The 22,552-nt window shown below is 44.9% G+C and overlaps 2 protein-coding genes across 3 annotated transcripts; one reads left to right on the forward strand and one right to left on the reverse strand.

Moving 5' to 3' along the window:
• Nucleotides 1–12,721: 12,721 nt before the first annotated feature.
• On the reverse strand, nucleotides 12,722–19,433 carry PIF1 (PIF1 5'-to-3' DNA helicase). 2 transcript variants are annotated; one of them, XM_027648914.1, is made up of 12 exons: nucleotides 18,769–19,433; nucleotides 18,575–18,680; nucleotides 18,373–18,498; nucleotides 18,124–18,277; nucleotides 17,494–17,608; nucleotides 17,313–17,419; nucleotides 16,771–16,910; nucleotides 16,016–16,122; nucleotides 15,372–15,459; nucleotides 14,695–14,840; nucleotides 13,515–13,706; nucleotides 12,722–13,179 (listed from the first exon to the last, which is right to left on the reverse strand). In XM_027648914.1, exons 1-12 carry the CDS (start codon nucleotides 19,414–19,416, stop codon nucleotides 13,123–13,125), a joined length of 1,986 nt encoding a protein of 661 aa, XP_027504715.1. In that variant the 5' UTR covers nucleotides 19,417–19,433; the 3' UTR covers nucleotides 12,722–13,122. The 2 variants fall into 2 exon arrangements, with proteins under 2 accessions (XP_027504715.1, XP_027504714.1); XM_027648913.1 differs by having other exon boundaries at nucleotides 18,124–18,301.
• FAM183A (family with sequence similarity 183 member A) lies at nucleotides 19,383–22,522 on the forward strand. The gene is made up of 4 exons (XM_027648922.1): nucleotides 19,383–19,547; nucleotides 20,281–20,340; nucleotides 21,113–21,216; nucleotides 22,226–22,522. Exons 1-4 carry the CDS (start codon nucleotides 19,415–19,417, stop codon nucleotides 22,289–22,291), a joined length of 363 nt encoding a protein of 120 aa, XP_027504723.1. The 5' UTR covers nucleotides 19,383–19,414; the 3' UTR covers nucleotides 22,292–22,522.
• The last annotated feature ends 30 nt before the right edge of the window (nucleotides 22,523–22,552 follow it).

A 22,552-nucleotide genomic window follows, 5' to 3' on the forward strand; every position in this document is an offset into this window, starting at 1 on the left:
CTCTTGAGAAAGGTAAAGGCAAGAGAAATCCTGAACAACTACTCATTGGCCTTTCATTCTCTTCAGAAGTGCTGGTCCCCTTGAGAACATATTTTTCCCTTTTAAAACATCCTTCCAGCATCCTACTCAGAATGTGTTACAAGGATTATTTTATGTCAGATGAAGTGCAGTAAAATACTGTTATGTGAGATAAAGGTTCTTGCTGAAACAAATAGAAAACAGATTTGCTTCCATCTTTATGTTAATGTAGTAAATCACAGAATCAAACTGATACAAGCTATCACTCTGGCTGTTTGGAAAAGTGCCAGCACACCAGGGGTACTGTCTTCCTGAGGACATGCAATATCAGATGATACACTGTAAGACTAATGCTATGCAAATAATTGATATTGCAGTTTGCTTGGGGAACACAAAAACTCATTTCGGATTAGTCCAAAATATTCTCGGTTCTTTGGGGAGAAAACAAACAAACAAAACCAAGCTCGAGTCAGAAGGAATTTCATACTTGACGTTTTTAATCTGAAATGAGTCTTCAAAAGATGCTAACAGGGAGAGACAACCCTCTAAATGTTTACTGCACATTCTTTAAGAGAGTCATTAATACTATTTTTCAGGCAGACTTTGAAATGGTCACTGTTTAAAGAGGAAAAAAACTAGAAACACATCAATCCTTATGCATATATAATACTAAGTTTCCATTACAATGACTTATTAATGAAAGAAAATTTGTTGGATGGATTTTATGCCTGCTGCAGAGAATACACCACCACAATCTGTATACTTGTAGTCCCCCTGAAGAAAACTGGAACTAAACTGTGATTTTTTTTCTGGAACTCTGACAATATGTTTGGCAGAATACCTTAACCCATTCATATCTGCGCCATATCGTTCTACAAAACAGCACTCCATTCAGAGGAAAAATTAAAACCCTTCCATCTAAGACCTGTCCATCTGTATTTCTTTGTCCTCTGGGCTGTTGTGCACACAGTAATGATTTTGTTTCTTTGTTCTATTGGTTTTGTATGCATGGATCAAAATTTAAAACAACAAAAAACTATAAAGTGTCGATTATATCTGTCATCCATAGTGAGGATGACAGGATAGTCCCAGGCCAAATGACGGGCTTTGACTGCTGTTTCCATCACAATCCCTTACATGTTCTAATCTATATTGAGCCCTAAAGGTTTTTAAGCATCCATAAAACAAACAGAGATGTATTATTTCCTACAGTCTTTAAAAGTTTTCTCTACTATTCATACTTGGCAGTTCCCCATGGATTTCATTTTACCTTTAAATAACAAACACAGTGCTACCTAATGTGCTGCCTCTAAAAACTCCATCAGCAGTACTTTCTTCACAGCCCATATTTAAATCTTAGCACTTCAGTAGTATTCTACATCTTCAAAGCAAGCATGGTAAAAACAGTTAAGCTAATCCTCAAAACACCTCGAGGTCCACATTAATTCAATGATTTAAAACAAAGAGAAAGGGTTTCTAGCACAAAGGAAAAAATTACTCAGAAAAAAAAGAAGGGAATACAGCATGCATTCACTGTCCTGAACATGCAGACATCATGGCCTGCTTGAGAGACAGCAAAGCACACACAGGAAAGATATTCTGAAATGTGTTAATATTAGAAAGCCAACGCTGCACACACAATGTTTAGAGAAAAAAACCACTACTAATAACACCACATCAACCCAGCTTCATTTGAGAACTAACCTTGGTGAGCACATCCTACTTCTTCCACACTTCCTCAGCTTGGTCTTGCTTCCCAACTTGCTCCCTCCTCAGTGCAAACCCGGAGTGAAAAGCTGTCGGATTAGAGGGCAGCTCCCTCACCTGGGTTACAGCTGATGAGCCACAGAGACTCACCCCTTGGAAAGCGTTTAGTAGCAAATAAACTGCCCCACCCTTTCCCGGGTAATCATGGACAGAGCTTCTGCTTTGCAGCTGTTTTGCCAAAGCCAATGTATTTCTCATGTTCTGCCCGTTCACTTATTTAGTAATTATTGGAGGTTTGCAAATTCTGTAACAGCTGTACACACTTAAGCATTTTAAGGACCAGGTTTTCAGAGGTATTTAGGCATCTCACTTATTTACTACAACCAGAATCAGTCAAGGGTCTCTGTGGCTCTGGGCCTTAATTCTGTGCAAACCATCATCTCCCAACTCCAGTTAGAATTAATCTGATGATTTGGCATAAACAGCTCAGTTGTGTCACTTCCTCCAGTCAGGTTCTTCTTTCCTTTCCTTCACAGGCTCTCTTTGTATGTATTGGCTTCTTCTTTCCTTTATTAGATTTACATATTTCAAATCAATCCCCATTTGGGGGTTACTGCGGGGTCCCCATTCGGTATCACATTTCACATTTGATTTAAAGTAGAAGCTATAAAACCAAGGTGGACAATTGGAATCTAATTTAGGTAATCAAACTCTGCTGAAATTGCCATCAGCTGAGCACTTTCCTAATAGAGACCATGAGAAACTCTTGCTTCAAATTCAAGTTCAGAAACTGTACAAGTTTAGCAAAGACAATTTTGCTGCACGTAGCAAGGCCACCACCTCCCTCCCTCACATGTCACTCTGAAAAACCACAGGATGTTACAGGACCTTCAACCACACAGGAGGAAAATGCCCTCTAGAAAGGAGTAATTTAGGACAGATTAACCAAGCGTCCTCATTTCCTGCTGCAGAGAGAAAGCATCAGGTGCTGCTCAGGGCTGGCACATCTGGGGCTGTGTTTGCAGTGTTGAATTCTGCTCTTAACCACAAAGCCACCCACAGTAGCTCACTGTGGAGTCAGTCATACACCAAAGTAGTCCCTAACTTACCCTACTTTGATCAATTCAATAGCAAAAATGTAAGTGGAAAAATTGACATAAACACCTTTTCTTGCCCTTCCTGCCAGTTTTACCTGCTGTGTAAGAGAATCTCTCACAAATTCTTTCATACAAACCGTTTCCCAGATCTGCAGAGCTGAAAACCTGACTGCAAAAGGGAAAGATGTGGGAGGCAAAAGGCACAGATGTTTTTCCTGGGGAAGCTTAATTAATTGTTTTTGTAGCACATTATCGACATTAAATACTTAGGAAGTGCCAAGTTTTTTTATCGTTACTACCACAAGCAGTCAAGGAAAAGAAGAAATACCACAGCCACTGTACCTGATGCATTGATTTTAGATTGAGACTTGAGTGTTCTGTGGCTTTTTCTTTCAATAGGTAATCACAGACCACAAAACACTATAAAGGAAAGCTCTTTCAGTGCAAATAAAGGATTTTAGGGGGGATTAAGAGGGAGCAGAAATGTAGCACTTTTTTTTTTAATATGTTTCTATGGTGTAGGGACCTCAACCCACCTTTTAGGTATTCACTTGAGTCCATGCTGGTTTTATTCCATTTTGAAATTATCTTGGTTCCTTTAGAAGGCACTGCTCCCAGGTGAAACAGATAAACACAAAGGATAAGGTGGCAATTAAACCTTACTTGTTTTCCTCCAGCTTCTACACACAGTTTGTCCTTACTAGCAGTCCCAGCTAGAGGACTGCAGTGCCATCTCTCTCTCTGAGCAGTGTCTGCAACATCATTTAACCTGCCTTGGCCGTGGGACAAAGTTGTTGTGAGGATGAATTATGTTAGTGTAGGCTAAGCAGGCAGTCGTTGCAGCTGCTGTGCATCCCAGCATCTCTTTTCTACACCTACAGACAGTTGCCCCACTGCCATTTCACTGTGGTCTCCCAGTTTCAGTAACACCTTATTGAAAGGATGTGAAATCCCATTAGTTGTATGTGATTGAAATAGTGCAGTTCCTTACCACGCCAAAACAACTGACTCCTGCAGAAACAATGGAGCTGGATTGCAAAGGAATATAGGTGAGACAGGCAGACAAATATGCTTAGCTGGGATACCTCGTGAGCAGCCTTTGCTGATGAGAACCTTAGGCAGGCTGGGAATGCACTGGTATATTCTTGCCTCTTGTGCTCTTAATTGACAAATTCCCTGAGAGCACAGAGGAGGGAGAATTTTTGCCATGCCAGTTCTACCATTAGGTGTATGGGTTGAACCAAAAGAAAGAATCTGTTGGGCAGCTGGCTTAATGCTGCATTAAAAAGATCTTTCCAGAGACCAGCAGGTTGGTGTGTCCTGGGTCAATTTTGGTGAAATCTCCTGTGTGTCCGAGAAGGATGTTGTGGTGAGCTGTACCCACTAATATTTCTCCTCATGCTGAATTCACAGCATTCAAAAAATCCTCCATAAAGTTATCATTCCGGAGGGCCCTTCTGCTCTCATCAGCATCATCTTTGGACATCTGGTAGGATTCATTTTATCCCTTAGTACGTGTTGCTGCAATAAATTTCCATTGAATGAATTTCCAGTGAATTTCTAGGATATGCTTGTTCCTCTAGGAACAAGCACAGACAGCTGCAGCCAGCACCCAGTTGCCAGTCTGAGTAGAGGCATAAGTTCTGTGTTTTATGTGGCAAAGAAGGGATTTCTTAAAACAAGTTGGTAGCTTTCCTGTGAATCTTGCATATCTGGCTCAGGAAACTTAGACCTAGAGATGGTGAGGTTAAATAAGCTGAAAACTGTGTGACCACAAAACTGCAGAGACACTGTTGATGTGTTAGGTCTGTCCACTGCAAAATGTCGTTGACTTTTGTTCATATAAGAAGTAACAAATTAAAGCCAATATGATTTAGAAAGTATCTTTGTCAGCCTTAGGTTACAGGTCATATGTGGTGATGATTTGCCTAGCAGGACAAATTAGAAAAATAACGTTAGGAAAACATAGGATGAAGATTACAACTCCAATTAGTCCTCTGAATTAAAATTCAATAAACCTGTACAAATACTAGTGAGCAGTGCATCACATAAAGAGAGTTTAAACCAAAACGTTTTTCTTCTTCTGTATAAGTTTACTTAGTTTGCCTTTACCCTCCAGGTCACTAACTTAGGGGTTAACAGGGGAGAAACAGGAAGAGAAGGGTAAAACACACAGGAACTCAAAGCCAGGATATCCTTTCCCTTTGTTTCTCACATGACAAAGATTTTTCCCATACGAACTCATGAACTCCAATAGGAAATTAACTGTGATTTAGTGACCTAAGAAAGTTCAAAGCTCCTAAAGCAGCAGATCAGCTCGAGCAAGCCAGTGCTTACAAAGAACACAGGCTACCAGTTACACACTTGGAGACTAATTTACAGTAGTGCTGAGCACTCACAATGCCAACTGAAGCCAAGGGGAATGGTGGGAGATCAGCACATCAGAAGATCAGGCTCTTTGATTCAAAGATTATCCTGAGGCATAGAAAGCCTACCAGTGGGATGAAAGTGTGGAAGACAATGACTGTCAGTAAGAGTCAAGCATTTTGGGAAAACATGTTGAAGCCAACAAAATAACCTGCTCTCACTCCTGCTCTCACAAAATAATCTGTGTCTCACTCCTCAGAAAGGCATAAAACTCAGCACTCTAAGAATCCAGGGGTGAGAAATATTTGTGGAGAGGAAAAAAGTGGTAAGTGTGCAGAGATGGGTTTCAGAGGCTGAGTTTTTAGGGTGATTGCTGAACAGACTCTTGATGAGTGTACCTAAGGGAAGGTTATTATGTTCTCCAAGTGGTAGAACCCATCTCTGCAAATGGATGGTGCAGGAATTCTATCCTGCAGAAGACAAAGCACAAGCAGATACTCACATACACAGCCCTGTAACTTGTCTGCCCAGCTGTTCAGCAATTTCCAAATCTGCATAAGTATAATAAATCATATTTTACTACAAAATATATTCTCTCTAGTACCCATAAATACGACAGTTTACAGCAGAGTATTTATTCAAGAGTATTGAATGCCCTCATTTAGTAATTGCCTCACCCACTGACAGCTGTAGCTCTATCAAGGTGATCCTAGTGATATTCATTATGCAATGTATACAGTATTAAAACACCAAATGCTTGCTAAATACTGAAGAAATGTCACCCTCTACTCTTTCTCCTTTCCAACCAAGAAGGAAGTGTGAATAAAACTTGGTACTTTTGGTAACCACAAAGGAGGAATTGAATAAATGTATATTAAACACCAGCAAAATGTTACAAGCACTTTGAGTTCGTAAATTAGCACATTCCCAGTTGTGTCAAACTGGCTCACGACTGGATCAACAATCTCCACAAGCAGGCACAAAGGAAGCAGTGTGTTTCAGACTATTTTGTCAGGCTGGAGAGGTTCAATTCTGAGCCTCTTTTTAACTTTTCCTTTCCCCTTCCTCATCTTCGAGCCCATGTAACAGTAGACATTGCCCTCAGCAATCCCTGCCCCGGGGATGCCAGGGAGGGGCCTTTGCCCAGAGGGCCTTTCTCCCGCCCCCTCTTGAGCGCGAAGCCGACGCTCTTCTTCCTCACTCTTGCCTCGCCGTCCCGCTCCACGGCTCTGCTTTCTTCGCGGAGGGCTCCTGCCAAGGCAGGGGGACAGAGTTCAGCCTGAGAAACACCAGCTCCTCCCCAAGAAGGAAAACATTCCTACATCTCCAGAGGGAGATCTCCAAGCCACTACCCACCCACTCACCCTCCCACAGGCCCCCCCACCTCCACAAATCCCTCCAGACTTCACTTGTGTTAGGGCACCAGCAGCAGCATGGGCTGCAGGGGCTGCGACGAGGGGGCAATGGATGGACTGCTGTTGTGGGGTCAGGGGGGTCCAGTAACTCTCTTTGGCTGCGCAGTGGCCGTGAGACTTCTGCAGAGCAATGGACACAGCCAGCTTACTCCTGTCATGAGGCGCAAGTTAAAGTGCCTCTTCTGTCACCACTAGTTCAACCAACATACAGCAAATGCATAACAGTTAAAACACCACCGTGGCACTCCTGCCAAAAACCAACCCACAGCCCTCGCCAGCCTCAGAACAGCTTCTATGCCGAAGACGGCCTGATGGAAGAGGAAGATTAGAAATTGGCACCCTAGAAATCTTAGCCGAGCTGTGGCAAACCGAACTCAGCGAGATGAGAGAACCAGAAAGAAGACAAGCAGTTTTGGATCCTGCAGAAGAGGAAGAACAGCAAACATGGCTACAGCTACTACTTCAGCTCGAAGAAGAGAGTACAGACTGGGAAAGCACACAAAACACAAAACACACTCCTCGGCCCAAGCCGAGACCATCAGTGAAGTCAAAGCTACCAATGTTAAAATGGACAATATATATATAGGGTACGTTGCTAACAACAGCAGCTGCTGGTTTTGTGCTGCGAGAATTTCAGCTGGAACAACACAATCCACCTACTGACACAACCAACAGTCTAAAGGTAACATTGCAAAACACAGCAGACATACAACTATCAGCTGCCATATTTAACTTACTAAGTCACAAAAGGACAACTTTACTAATTGACAAATTATCTACTATTATAAAAGGTTCTTTTGTGTTACAGGGGGGAAGAGTAGAAATACTCTGAGGGACCCTAAATCGAGTATTTACTTCTCACTGTTTTAAAATGCTGTTAGACAGTGTGCCATACACAACATGGAAAACCAAACCTAAACAAGTAGCAAAGAAACAACCACCTACAATTTCAACTGCAGAAACACATAACCCTTTACACACAGTCAGTGCAAAAGCCTTGATAAGGCAAAACAAACAAATCCCTCGTACAACACAAGCCCAAAGATGCCTCATGAGGCTGCAACATACAGCAACACACACCTCCAAATCCATTCAAAACACAAACGTGCATAAATTGCCCTATACTCAAATTAAACAATTAGAATGGGAGGCAAAGACAGCAGTATCAAACATTTTTAACAACAGAACAGATGTAACCTCACAATGGCTCTTAAAAACATCCAAACCTGTTTAATAAGTTTTCTTAAACTAGCACAAAAACAAGAGACATCAGCAGCAGCAATAGCCCAGACGAGCCCTGTTTTCATTGGACCCCCTGAAATCACTCACTCTGTAGAGCAGAGGCTGCCTCAGTCAAAGAGGAAGTCAATTAACAGTGGATTTTTCCCAAGGCAGTTTCATTGCAGCTGAACCCACAAGTGGCCCAAGAAACAAACAGCCCTAAATCCGTGTTACAGTGGCCTTTCCTTAAAACAGAGGTGATGCATTTACACACAACACCAGAAAACCATATAAACACCAGGCTTAATCTGGTTGCCCACACATGGGCACATGGTACCAGTTAGGATGCTGCTGGTGCCTACCCAGCTGCCATCCCAAAAGGGCTCTCATAGGTTCTCTGTTACATCTGACAGCCCTCTGCATCAATACCATACCAAATTAAAAAAAAAAAAAAATTCAGCTAGTGCACTATTCAATAATTATAAGTGAAAAACTTTACTCTTAGATTTTTTTATCAACTTATTTTGCTTTTACAACCAGATTTCATACATTATATCCTAGTCAGTAGTTTAGCTAAAAAATTCCATCCAACATCCTTATAATCTGTAATAGAAACAAGCATAAAATAATTATACAGGAAGCCGCAAAATAGAGATTTTACACATCTAAATGCAATCTATAGCAATTCGGGTCTTTTCTCATGCTAATAATAGAACTGCTTAGATTTAACAGCAGAAGACAATTGCATGTCACAGAGTGGCATAATACAAAACGAGAAACTTTTAATATCTGTGAGAAAAATTACATTATTAGCATTCATAACATAACCTACAATGTACTCTATTCCCATCCCTTAAGAGTAGTATTTGTTTCATCTATTCAGAGCAACTCTGGATATGAAGATCTAATTCCTGGACACAATCTTATTACAGCATCAGAGACCAACAGGACTGTTGCTGCCTTTCCTGCACTCACAGGACTTGTGGGTACAGACTGTGAGGACACATTCATGTTTAATTATTGTGAAAATGTCACATAAAGAAATGAGAAGGGCATTAAATCACTGTACAAAGATTTAAACTGGAAGCTGGTAAGGTTTTAATAACACTCTGCTTGTGAATTATGCTTCCAATAACACATAAATGTATTATGAAGCTTTAGCTGGTATAAAGCAGTTTCTTATTGTTTAATGTATTTGAAAAGAGAATGGCTGTACTTTGTGGTAACAGAAATACCAATTATGTATCTAACTCTTAGTTTAATTCACTTAATGATAGCTGCAGTTAAGGCAAACACCAAGTTTAAATTCTTGCTCTTCAGTTTGTGAAAGCAGAGGACAATATTAATTCCCCATGTTTATGGGAGTGCAGTAATGGAAGCCTCCTTTTCCACAGAGCTGGGACCCAGCCCCCTGCTGCACAGCCATGTGCCCTCATGGAGTGCCTCTCCCACAAGCTGGGCTCCAGCTGCACCCCGGGCCAGCTCCTGCCCACTGCCCCATGGCCATGGCAGCTCCTCCATCACCAACCATTCCCCCTCACCTACCACAGCGCCTCCAGCCTTTCCTCTGTAGCCCAGGATATCCAACCACCCAACTGCTGCAGGCAAGGGTGGTGGGTCAGTTTGAAGGATGCTCACACACTTGGTTCTTGGTGTATGTGGTGCCCATGCACATGTGTTGGGAATCTCTGTGAGGAGAGGTCGGGGCTACCCCATGCCCAACACAGCGAATTCCAACCAGTTCCAGGACAGCCCCACCACGGGGCACAGCTGAGCCCCTCACTGACACTGGTGGTAACAACAGACAGAGGGGGAAAAACTGCAGAGTGTGGGGAATAAGGTGTGAGAAATGATCACCCAGGTCAGAGGTGGAAGAGGAGCTCCAGGTGCCCCTGCAGCCCTCAGCAAGACCATGATGGAGCAGACTTCTTCCTGAAGGACCACAGCCTGTGGAGAAGATCCATGGAGGGGCAGGGGAGAAGCATGAACGCTAGGTTGTGTAAGTGGAGAATGGCATAGGTGCTTGCTCTGTCATGAGCCATGTGAATTGTCCTCACAAGAATCCAGCCTGCTAAGCCCACCTTGCCTCAGCAGGTGAAAGCAACAGCAGCACCAGACATTTTGAGGATGGCTTTTTGGCAGCCTTGTATAAAAAGTTGCTCAGCCTTCAGATTCTTCTTCATTTTACTGACTAACGAAGAGAGGAGGAGCTCTGTTCTTGCAGTACACTTACCACAATAAAGAGTTCTTAAAAAAAAAAAAAATTCCATGTTGTCATACTGGGTTCTAGTGACAGAGTGTCCCTCTGAAAGAAAAATCAACACATTATGGAAAACTTGGAAGAAGGGATATTTATTGTATTACAAGATTTTTACCTCATGTATATATGGAAGTATTATTCTGTTAAAAAAGGCCTCATCACAACCCTGACTGAAGGGGAGCCATGACAGAGCCTGACAGCTCAGATTTGTCCTGACTGCTTCTTTTCTGATTTAAATAGCAGCCTCCAGATCCAGCCCCCATCCCTACATCTGCTTTAGCTGGAAGTAAGAACATCCAAAATTTACACAGACAGACCCACCCCTTTTGGCCTCAGAACAGCTGCCAGCCCTTCAAAAGCCACCACTATTCTGTTCCCACAGTTCCATCATTGAGAAGGCAACCACAATATTTCATGTATATTTAATACTAACATGAAACATTGAATAGCCTTTCCAGCTTTAAGTTCTGTTTAGCAATTTATCTCAAACCTCAGCTTGGCACCAAAAAAAACCCCCATACAACTGGAAAGATTTCAGTCCCTAAATCCAGGAAAACTACAGTCAAGTGAGTTGCTTCTTAAAATCACAATTAGAAGTTTATTTGCATAATCACCACTCTTACACTCTAAAGTATCTTTTCATTGCAGCAATACAGGAACTTTTTAAGAGATGTTAAAGGATTTGAGCCTGCATTATCTAATCACTCTTATGCAACCTGTCAGTAAATCAATGTATTGTGTATGACTGGACATGCCTGGCATATCCTTCCTAGCTGTCTACCCCAAGAGTAAAACTCACTGACATTCTGGGCATTTCAGATCCCACACCTCAACCTCCAGTGCAACACAAAGCCTTCATACTGCAGCATCTCATCTCTAAAAACCCACAAGAGTGCAAACTGGACCCAGCCCAGCTCCCTGACCAAGCATACAGGCTTTAAGGTAACCCCTTGGGCATCCCTGCCTGCCTGGACAGCCTTGCCCTGATGATCAGGGTACCCACAGCCTCTGCCCACCTGCACAAGGGACATGGGGGGTGAACAAAAGCAAAAACTCAACCCACACAAAGGTGGAGGATGCACATTGAGGCACAGTTGGAATTACACAGGAGGCACGAGTGGCACAGCAGAGTCTGTGCCAGGGCACCCACTGCAGAACAGCAGCATCAGGAAAGAGCAAGAGTGCTTCAGGATGGGGACACACAGCAGCTGGGGGAACAAGAGGTGTCCAAGGAAAGGCTAGAGCCAGCCTGCCACACCTGCACCCCCTGTGTCCTACCACAGGAGGAAGGGGCTGAACCTGAGCACACCTTGCTCATGGGCACCCCACCTGGGTACTGGCACTGGCAGCTGGGGGACACAGCCTGCAACAGAGTCAGGCCCTCACCCAGCTCTAGTGGAAGCTCTGGAAGCTGCAGGCCAAACAATCACACCTCAGTGCTCATCTGCACCAGAAATGATGCTTTAGTGTGCCAGCACCCTCCTTGCCAGGCGTGTGGGCAGGGAAAAGTTAATCTTCAGTTCCTCCCCAAGGTGGACAAACAGCTTACGTCCCGCTCAAAGGATTGGAATGTATTGTTTAAAAAAAAAATTTAAAAAGTTTACAGCCTGCAGTGCAAGGGGGAAGGGGCTTGTGTTCCACAGGCTCCAGCTACTTCATCCACTCTCCACCAGACTTCTTTGAAGAAACAATGTGCTGATACATTAAGAACCCCTCTGAATAATAGTCACACTTCTGTCTTCTACCATGACTCCCTCCAAATCTCTACCTTTCAAGCCCAGAAAAAAAAACCCAACCCCCACTTAAAATATGCATTTTGAAATCCTATTAAAACTGTTCTCTGCTGTATTAACCACTGGCTAATCAACATCCTTTCCTGGCTTTAAGGAGAGCAGCTGCCAAGAAGTGACCTTCAACTCACACAGCAGAGGTTTTGTCAGAGATGTTATCCTGCAACAGACGAGTTCCAGCTGGATGTTATGTTTTAAGATGTTAAACATTTTAAAACATACAAGTTACTTAAGCTTTAAACAAAGTGCTAAAATACAAAGACCCAAGCTTTTCCTTAATTAAGACAGTATATTAGTTCTGCTTATGTCTGCTTTTGCTGAAACAGGTGACATTACAGCTCACTTCACATGTCCATAGCCATTATTCCCTATTTCACACTAAACTTCCACCTTATTAGTCAGGCAGGTTTTTTCCAGGAGCAGTTTTCATTTGAGCAAGCCTCACGTGTTTAAACAAGAGGAACTCTCACCACTACCCATCTTCTCCCTAATGGAGTAACAGAACTTCACAATTCTTGTAGTTCCATAATTACAGGTATAAGATGTAGGAATTCCTCCTATCTTTAAACAGTGCCAGCCCATCTCAAAAGGTTAAAAAAATAAAAATCACGTCTTATGCAACAGACTAATAAAAACACTACATATCAGCATAACAGGCAATATGTAACTGGCAGTTCTGCTTGTGGAGGAAGTTTTGCAAAGCCTCCTGGTGTCAAGCATCTGGAACACCTCAGCATGCTGTAAAGTAATAGCCCAGCTCCTTGTTTGCAGAAGAATCAAGTATGTATTCCAGATACTTAGCACTGCTTTCCCTTGTGTCAGCAGCTCCTGTGAACAGGTTCCAATCCATCCAGACACCTTCCATCTCACAACAGTGGTATACTTGAAGAAAGGGACACAAGTTTCAGTCTATATATGTGGAGGATTAAATGCAACTAGGCAGGCAAGATAGAACCATAGGAAGGTCCTTCAGGAACATCCTTGTTCAGTCATTTTGTTTGCTAGAATTCCATCTGTGACACAGAAGTGCTTACTTAGGTCTGTGGGCTCAGAAAGGGGCTGCAGAAGCCTTCCAAATTCCAGAGGCACAAGATAGAGATACTTCTATATATCCAGAGTCAGCTGAATGAAGCAAACAGCTAAAAAAAGTCCTTTGACTTTACCTATGTTATCAAATATACTCAATAGCAAGATCACTGCATCTCAGCTGTCTGTGCTGACACTTCACAGAAACCAGGAGAGCATTATCAGCTGCCTTTCACATTCTCCTTCTCATCAGCATCTGAAGAGGTGTGTAGTGAATCCTTTGGGGAGAAAGAAGAAATAAAAGAAAAAATGGAACAGATTTCTTTTGTGCCCACTTCCCCTCCATTCCTTACTGCAAGAGGAAGACCAAAGAATCCCAACCTATCCTTTCACCCACAGAGCCAGGTAGTGTTGTACAATCCCAAAACTACTGTAGATATTTTACCACCAAGAGCTGCCCTGGCACATGCTCTCTCTGCAGTTTCATCTCTCCTACCACTACAAGTTTTAATTTGAATGGTCTTGCTTAGGAAGAAAAAGAAGCATCTCAGGGCCAACATCTCTCATCTTGATAGCACAAAGCAGGCTTTGCTAGCATGAAGTTTTTCTTTACCTGGGTTAAAAGCTGGTGACGTCTCAGCTGTCTATAGAACTGCAGCACAGAAGGATCAGCTCTCACTACTTTTGGGTCAAAATCCAGAACACGGAGACCTGCAAGGCTACGGGCTCGGGAGAGGGCTACGTAAGCCTGCCCACTTTCGAAGACACGGGACAGGGAGATTTCCACACAATCTAAAGACATGCCCTGCCAAAGACACAGAGAACTTCGTTACAGAACAAAGAAACAAGAACACTGTGCTGTACCAACACTAACCTGGGAGTCTGTCAAAGGTACCATTCTTGGTGTAAGGGCTTGATTAAAAAAAAAAGAAAAAAACAAAGAAGTCGTTTGTTTTATTGTATAACTGATTAAAAGATGAGAATCAGAAAGGAAAGGCAGTTTCCCACCGTCAGTAAATTGCTAGCAGATAGTAGAATCCACTAACTCCAGAGAACCTCTTGTTGCATGAAACTCCATAAATCCCATCTAATCAACACAGCAGGGAAAGAAATCCTGCTGGTTTCACTCCTAGTAGTTAACTAGAACAGTCACCATTCCCAAGCAGTCCTTGGGCAGATCAGAGAGTTTGGGTCAGGCCTGTCTGCAGGGCTGTCCTGGGCACAGCAGAATTTACAGCCTGCCCTGGTTTAAACAGTGGCACAGGAACAATAAACAGTGGCATGGGAACAAACTCACAGGTCTCCAAGACCAGTATTTATCAAAGTGTATGAAGTTTTCTGGAAGGGAAGGAACTTTGAGAAAGTTACACTGTTACACTGAAAAAAATCAAACACACACCACCAAAGAGCAGTCCAGCCCAAAGAGCACAGCTCTGGCTCTGGCAGCTGCCTCAGTTATACTGCAAACCTCAGGGTCTCTAGTGCTGATGACTCTCAAGGAAACACTGCTCTCATCAGCCCACAGTGGTAAATAATGCTGCTTTATAGTCCAACACCAGCTATGCAGATGGCAGCACCCCATGGAAACTCCAGCAGTGTATCTAGTCCATCTGTGACCCTATAGGCAGGCATCATGAGCAGAAGAGGTGCAGCTAAACACACATATTCTGGAGTTCCCCCCCAACAAGGGCCTTTCAGCTTTCCCTCCTGTTTTACCAGCAATGCAAGCTCACCCAGGAAATAAGGCTTATGATGGTATAAAAGTCTATAGACAGCTGTATAAGGACACCCACCTGACTCTTGTGAATGGAAATGGCCCACGCCAATTTTAAAGGCAGCTGTTGACGACTCAGGTGAACTCCTGATGGTCCTTTGAAGACCCATTTCTCCATTCTTATGACCTGCGTGACCCCACAGAGAAACCTCACCTTAGGCAGCCCTGTAGGAATGGGAGCAGGAGAGAAACAGGGATGTATTCCTGACAATCAAAAGCCAGGAAGTCAGCAGCCTAAGAACATTTCCCCCCCCCCTTCTAAACCAAACCTAAACCCGCAGACAGTAAATAGCATGCACTGAAATGATGTTTGGCACCTACTTAAGGCAGGAGAATTAAAGTCAGGTAATTTATCAGCTGAGATGCAGAGAAAAATACACATTGCAGGTAGCAGAACATTATTCTTTGAGAAAAAAACAAACAAAAACTTGCTTGAACAAAACAAACAGGAAATGCAAATGAGCACCCACATCTAGACAATACAGAAAACACAAGAGGCCCATAGATAGCTACAGCTGATGCAGTGCATGACATCACAGCTGGTGAGAGCCCCCTTGCAGAGATCTCCTCCCTGCTTTCCCTCTAATGATTCTTACCAGGCAGTAAACAAAGTTGAGAAGTCATCAGCCATCAATGAAAAATCATTTTGTTATTTTTCCCCTCTTCCTTCAACAAGAGATCAAGAAGCTCACTTACCCTTCTGTTCACTTTCAAATCCTACAACAACACCTCGTGCCCCGTTCACCAGCCCTTGAGACACATCCAGATTCTTTGCTAGCATCACCTACAGAGAAAAAGAAAAATCCATCAGTGCACTGGGTTTACAGCCTGTTCAGCCACCTGCAGCTAAACTTCTTTCCAGGAAGCATAAGCACATCAAGCTGATATGGCCACATCATCCTATCCTGCCTATTGCAGGACAGAGCACCATCTCCAACTGAAATTATTTCACAGCCTTTTCTTCCTAGGATTCCCAGCTATTTTACAGCATTGAACACTTCACTTGAGCTGCTTCTGTCCACAGCTATGAGCTGCCTGTGCTCTCTGCTACTGAAAGCTTCTAAACCTGATTGGAAAAGTGTGTCAAAGTCACAGCAATCATCATTGTCCCCAAGACATGGACTGCACTCAAATCAAACTCATTTTCTGTTTGGACAAGATTCCAAGCAGAGAAGATATAAAAGATTGGAATAGAATCTTCTGTTGGCCTGGCATAGACATTCTATATTGAATCTGCATTCTGTATATTAATCTACTCTATATATTTATCTAATATTTCTTTATTTTTCTTATACCATTTGATCTGCTGTTCTATTCCATGTGTATGTACACATACTTACCTGAGCTCCAAGCTTCAGCTCAACTCTACCACCCACAGGACACTGAGCATCAATTAACTTCACTAGCATTGGGTCACTGTCCAAAGCCTCAAACGTGTGCACTTCTCCTGTTAAGGAAAGAAAGACATAAAAAATTTCAGCTGTTGAACACATTATACACAGCATGGCAGGAGGCTCAGTATTTATTTCTAATAGCAATTCCTCTTTTAATATCCATTCTGCTCTGCTGCTAGGACATCTTCACACAAACCTTGTCACGTCTAACAACAGAGAGCTCACTACTGCCTCTCTTCCCAACAGAATTTGCAGAGCATGAAAAGGCACAGGAATCAAAGGCCAGCAGTAAATAAGAAGTAATAGCCAGCATTTTGAGCATATGACCAGTTTCATTTCCTGCCAACATCAGATCACTAAAGGAAGTATCCAGAAAGTATTGCCAGAAAGGGAGGCAAAAATTGAGAAAGCCCTTAATAAGATGCTATAGAAAGAAAAAGCAGAGGTGAGGAGGCAATAAATGACCAACCCTGCTTCATAGCAATCAATGAGCTTGCTGTCTATTACACACCAAGAAGTGACACTGAATATTTAACCAAAAAACTGAAGTTTTTCCCCAGGCAGCCCAACTCCAACACACAGAGCTTTGACTGGTGCTGCTGTGCATGACAGAACACTAGTTCTTCCTGACACCACAGTATCCTCACTGCATCCACTCAGAGCTCAGCCCCAGAGCCAGCAGTTTCCTCCAGGGAGTTCACCTGGTAGCTGTTGCAAGCGTCTCTCATTAGTTATTTCGACATCATCTTTATGGGTGCAGAGCCGTGTAGCCAGGATCCCATCACGCTCAGACCTGTTGGTAGCCGTCTGCATCAGCTGCCTGGTTACCTCCTCTGTGCACCTGGTAACCAGGAAAAGGGAGTTATTCTTTAAAGTGATCAGGAACAGGTCTTGAGCAGCAGTAACCTTCACAGAGCTGGATCTGTCTGTGCAAGCTGCAGGCCTCCAGAGAGGAGGACAGAGAAGGATATACAAAAGTTGGAGAGCACTGACAGTGTGTGTGCCCCGGCCACTGCCAGCTCAGGATCCATTGAATTAACTCACAGAAATTAAAGAGGAACCCTAGAAAGTGTCCTTCCTTATCAGAGCAGGATATATGAAATCTGCCTACATTAACTAAAGCTTTTATAGATTTTACCCCCAGCTACATATTCCTGATAGAGCCCAGAAAAGTGACAAACTGCTCTTTCTTCTGCTCCATAGGTGGGGAGCAGAGATCACAAAGAGATGAGTTTCTCCTCACCTGCCTAGACGGATTGCACTCAGGAGTGAGACAAAGGTCTTGTCAGTCTGTCGCCGCACTTCAGTCAGCTCCATGTTTATGTGGATACATTTCCTCCAGCTTTTTGCCTGCAAAAATCATTCTCTGGTTAAGAAAGAGGCAGACTTGAAGTATGAGAATGAGTTTAGGGGCAGTTTTGTACCTGGAAGCAGAACTTGGTTTCTTCATTAGCCTTGCAAACTGGAGGTAGCTGCAAGAAGTCCCCACAGATGATTAGCTGAATTCCCCCAAAAGGCTCATCCCGTTTTCTGACTGCCCTGAAAGAGATGGAAGAGAGAAGTTTTGAATGTCCTCCAGAACCTGGACATACTCAGATTCAGAAGTTACTTCTTAATCTGTCAGGATATTCAAATATACACCACAGATGTTTATCCTCAGCTGAATCAAAAGAGCTCAAACAATTAAGCAATGGTAAGACATTAAATTTGCTTTGCTTACCCACCCCAGATGCCATTACCAATCTTTCTTTGGTGGCTGTTATGCTACAGCTGCTTCTCTCTGCAAGAGAGAACTTCTGGGAACAGCTGTATTCTGGACTCAGCTCAGGAGATGGAAAGAGCAACCAGAACAGCCACAGCTGTGAGTGAGGAGGGGACACAATCAAAACCTATCTCATGATAAGGATCTGCCCAGATGCTATGATTCCATGCTTCCTTGCAGTCCTATGCCAGCAGCTGCCTTGTATCAATTCACAAAACCAGAGGAAGGAAGCAGCCTGGAAATTTAGAAAAATTCGTTTCACAGTTAGTTGTTTGACCTGACATTTGCTCACCTTGCCACTGCCTCCAGCCTGTCAAAGAACTTTCCATCTACCATTGAGATCTCATCGATGATCAGGTGCTGGCAGGCCAGCCAGTGCTGGCGCACACCCGGCCTCTCTGCCAGCTGAATGCACTGTTCCAGCGGTGCCTTCCCAGAGCCGATCCCTGGCAGGGCAGAAGAAAGCAAAGCTTTGGGAAGTTCCTGATTCATTGGGAAGGAAGTGAAAGCTCCCAGCCCCTCGCTGTCGGGCAGGCATTACCTGCAAAGGCATGGAGAGTGGTGCCACCGATGTGGCAAGCGGCCACTCCCGTGCTGGCTGTGGCATAGGTGACGTTCGGAGGGAGGGAGCCCACGATCCTCTTCAGCAGGAAGGACTTCCCAGTCCCTTCGAGGACAGAGAAGCAACAGGTCAGCAGGAGGCCCGAGGGCTTTCCCCAGCGAGAGCCGCCGGGCGCCCTCACCTGCGCAGCCGGTGAAGAAGATGCTCTTGCCGCTCCGCACGGCTCCCAGCACCGCCTCCTGCTCCGCCGACAGCCGCGCCGGGGGCCGCCTCTCGGCGCGGGGCACCTGCGGGACAGACAGGCAGCGGTGCGCTGTGAGGGCAGCGCCCGAACCCGGGGCCGGTACCGGGTCCGCCCCTCGCCCCGGGACCCACCTCGGCGGGGCGCTCCCCCCGCCCCTCCCCGCAGCCGCGGCGGGGGTTGTGCAGCAGGTCCCGCTCCTGCACCGGGCTGATCATGGCGAAGGACGCCGGCGGCCGCTCCAGCAGGCGCGGGGGGCGCGCCGGGCCCCGCGACCCGGCGGCCACCTTGAGCCGCAGGAGGCGGAGGAAGCGGCGCAGCGCGTCCGGGGGGCAGTCGGAGAGCAAGACCTGCGCGCCGCCCGGTCCCACCCGCACCGCCGCCCGCCCCTCGCCCGCGAACCGCGTGAAGAGCCGCACGGCGTCCCCGCTCAGCGCGAAGCTCAGCACCGCGGCCGCCGCGCCGCTGCCGCCCACCACCCGCAGCACGGGCTGGCGCAGCTCGTTGCGGCCCAGCAGCACGGTGGCGTCCCGCAGGACACGGCGGCGCGGGCCGCAGCCCCCCGGCAGCGGCTCCTCCACGGCCGCCGTGCAGCGCAACTCCGCCGCCTCCATCGCCCCGCCGGCCGTTTGAACGCGCCGCGTGCGCCGCCGCCAATCGGCGCCCGGGGGATTTAACCCGGCGGCCAATGGGAGGCGGGAAGGCGAGCGGGCCAATGGGCGGCCCCGCGGGCCCCACGTGAGGCGTTGCCAGGCAGCGGGACGCGGGGCCGGCGCGGCCATGGCCGCCCGCGGCGGGCAGCGGGAGCGGCCGGACGCGGTGCAGCTGGACCGGCTCCTGAGCGAGCGGGTGCACAAGGAGATGCGGCACCAGAGGCTCTACACGCAGTACACCGTGAACCCGCTCCAACCCGGTGAGGCGGGGGCGGGCCCGCAGCGCTCAGCTCTGCGCGGCGGGGACAGGCAGCTGCACCCAGGAATGGCAGCAGCGGCCAGAGACAGGGGTAGAGCTGGAAGGAGCAAGCGGCGGGCCTTTCTTTCGCCTGAGGAGCCGGTCCGCACACTCAGAGGCAGCAAGGAGACATGCCCCGGATAGCCTTTAGTAACCCTGGAGTTACTAAAGTGAGGCAACTATTTAGGATGTGGAACCTACAAATCCTGAGCAAATACAGAGCTAAGATGGGGCAGAGAGCCCGATCACTGCACTGTGTACCTTCAGCCCCTGGACCTTCTACCTGTCAATTCAGAGTCACAGAGTATCACAGTCTGTGCTGGCACAGACAGGTGGTGGGAGTAGATTCATTCAGGTCTAGCTTTTGCAGTAAAACAAAAACCAAAGGAAAATAATTTCCTGAGACTTGGCACTCACAGGCCACCACTTGGGTGGGGTGGGACTTTGGTGTGGTGAACACAGGCAGCATTCAGTAGAAGGGCCTTCAGCATGCTTAAGCCCCTTGCCTTCCTAGGAAGTTGCCATTAATCAGTATTTCTAACTCATTTTCTGCTGTTCACGTGCTGTTCTTCCTTTGCAGCTTCAGTGAAGGAGCTGGGTGTGGAATAACCAAAAAGAACATCTGCAATGGTACATATTCTGTGCCTGGCTGTGATGCTAAATTCATGTTATTCACCTGCATCATTTCTTTCCAGTTTACACAGTCACCAGGAAGCCAATGTCTTGGCATGACAATATAGACGAGCCAACAGATGGTAAGAAATCTCTGAAAAATCTTTTTTTCAAAATTACCTAAGAAAATTACTAATAAATAAGATTTAATAATTCCAATCAGTCTAAAATATCATGTCTGTGGAAACGCCTCCGTGACCGTACAAGAAAATTAAAACTCACTCATGATTTTTGTTAAATGTGAAGCAGATTTTATTCCACTTTAAGGCCCTTTCCCATTACTTTCCATTATCAGCAAAAGTTTGCATTCATGCAATTGTGCTATTTGGTTTTAGTTAAAAACTATACTACACTATAAAATATATATAAAATTTCTTTATATTCATATTATAAAATTTTGCTTGAGAATCTAAACCTCCCCTAAACAACTGGAAACATGATCTACACACACATGTTGCCTGTCACTGCAGATTCTACTTAACCACCACACACAGTAAACTGCTGAAATGACTGTCCAGTCTTGCTTTAGAGCACTGGTAACAAGAACCCTGATAGCAGCTGCTCCCTTGTTTCTAACATGCTAATTTTGTCTAAAAACTTTAATGCTCAGGTAAGAATTAACAGGACAATATCACCAGGCAAATCTTGAAACTGCATCAGGAAATACTGAAGTAGAAACGTCACCCTGCATTCTCTGACACTAATTCATAGAAGCACAGAGGTTGCTTTTATCCTTGGCTTTCTTGCTATGGCTTGGACAGCATTAAGTTGTCCCATTCTAATACACATCCACAGGTGAGTGATTTTTAAATTTTTAAATGCTTTCATTTGTATTTGTGTCTCTTAAACCAACAGACGAGTTCCTGAAACTTTTTCACCGCGCAGCACTGCAGCCAAGACAGAAATATTCAGAGCCGCAAACTGAAAGCCAAGAAATTGGCTGGAACACAACACCTCTGGTGAGTGGGACTCAGCTCTCTGCAGGATTCAGAGGTGTTCAGCCCACCACTGAAAGAAACTCATGCAAAACAATAATTTGTGACAAACATGAAAAACAGGAATGACTAGGAGTGAGCAGAGGTGTTCATAACCAGTTTTAAAAACTTAGACCTAAGAGGACTCCTCACACTGGCACAGGCTTGTGAACACAGGAACAGCAGACTTCCCCTGAGAAACCTGAATGCAAAATATGGACCCCAAGCACAGTGCCAAATGCCACGTGCTTACTCACTGTTTACTAAAGCCTTCAGCCATGAGAAATGGTGTAGTGAGCAACGTGAAGTGACATGTAAGTACTGTGAAAAGAAATCTGCTGCTGCACAGTATCTTTCAAACAAAAGTGCAAGCAGAACCATGAAATTAATAATCATCTAAGTATACCCCAGGCAGATACACCAGTGAGGATTCATCTGGGGAAGCGTGACTAAATAGGAGGTAAAGAAGTATGATTAACAAGCTGAGACATCAATCATACCTGACAAACAAATAGCTGTGATGATGGCTGACTTTACAGATCAGTGTTTTGAGAAAGGCAAGTGAGGATTACAAAGAAAACTAAGACAAATAAGAAAATAAGACAGTTTTCCTCAACTTTTCATATTATACATCAAGTATACTACTTACTCCTGACAAGGGTAGAGACAGACATGCCAGCTGGGCTTTATGGTGTTAAAACAGTGCTAGTAGGATTAGACTGGCAGGAAAGAGGCAACTAAATATGCATGAAGGGAAGCAAGTTCAATTTATAGGGTCAGGGCTCATAATGCTGTTTAATTTGTTAATCTTGCCTTTTTCACCAGGTTCTACCATAATGAAGCAGTTCTACTGTCACAGTATGGTGGTACCCTGCTCGTTTTCCACTTGGACATTTCTCAGCAGCAAGAACATCATGCATCACTCTTCCCAGGAGGGACTGCTGCTACCAATTTTAGCAAAAGCACATGACTATTTGTCATTTTTCTTTCCCAGATTCCTGTGGATCGTAATGATTGCAGACTCCACTTCCCACGCCGGAAAACCGAGTTCACTACATAAATGGCTGCCCTGGGGCATGGGGAGGAGGAGAGTGAGAACCTTCAGTAGTAGAGGAGGAAAGCCACAAACTCAGATAGACTGTTAATGACATCTAATCTGTTAGGCCTGCTTGTTAATAGGCAAGTCTGGTAGAGTTCTAGTAACAGACAATAGAAAAGGGAAGAGAGAACCTCAGTCTGTCCAGATTTGCAGCCTGACAACACTGACAGAAATAAACTTATAAGACTGCTGTATTCGTCTCATTGCTGTTTCTAAACCAAT

Source organism: Corapipo altera, unplaced genomic scaffold (genome assembly GCF_003945725.1).
Source record: "Corapipo altera isolate COAL_440 unplaced genomic scaffold, ASM394572v1 112, whole genome shotgun sequence".
Taxonomy (NCBI): Eukaryota; Metazoa; Chordata; class Aves; order Passeriformes; family Pipridae; genus Corapipo; species Corapipo altera.

Coding starts and splice junctions, on each gene's coding strand:
- FAM183A (XM_027648922.1), top strand. CDS start 19,415: ATGGCCGCCCGCGGCGGGCAGCGGGAGCGGCCGGACGCGGTGCAGCTG. Junction 19,548..20,280: donor CGTGAACCCGCTCCAACCCG/GTGAGGCGGGGG, acceptor ATTTCTTTCCAG/TTTACACAGTCACCAGGAAG. Junction 20,341..21,112: donor TATAGACGAGCCAACAGATG/GTAAGAAATCTC, acceptor TTAAACCAACAG/ACGAGTTCCTGAAACTTTTT.
- PIF1 (XM_027648913.1), bottom strand. CDS start 19,416: ATGGCCGCGCCGGCCCCGCGTCCCGCTGCCTGGCAACGCCTCACGTGG. Junction 18,681..18,768: donor GGGGGGAGCGCCCCGCCGAG/GTGGGTCCCGGG, acceptor TCTGTCCCGCAG/GTGCCCCGCGCCGAGAGGCG. Junction 16,123..16,770: donor ACGCTTGCAACAGCTACCAG/GTGAACTCCCTG, acceptor TTTCCTTAACAG/GAGAAGTGCACACGTTTGAG.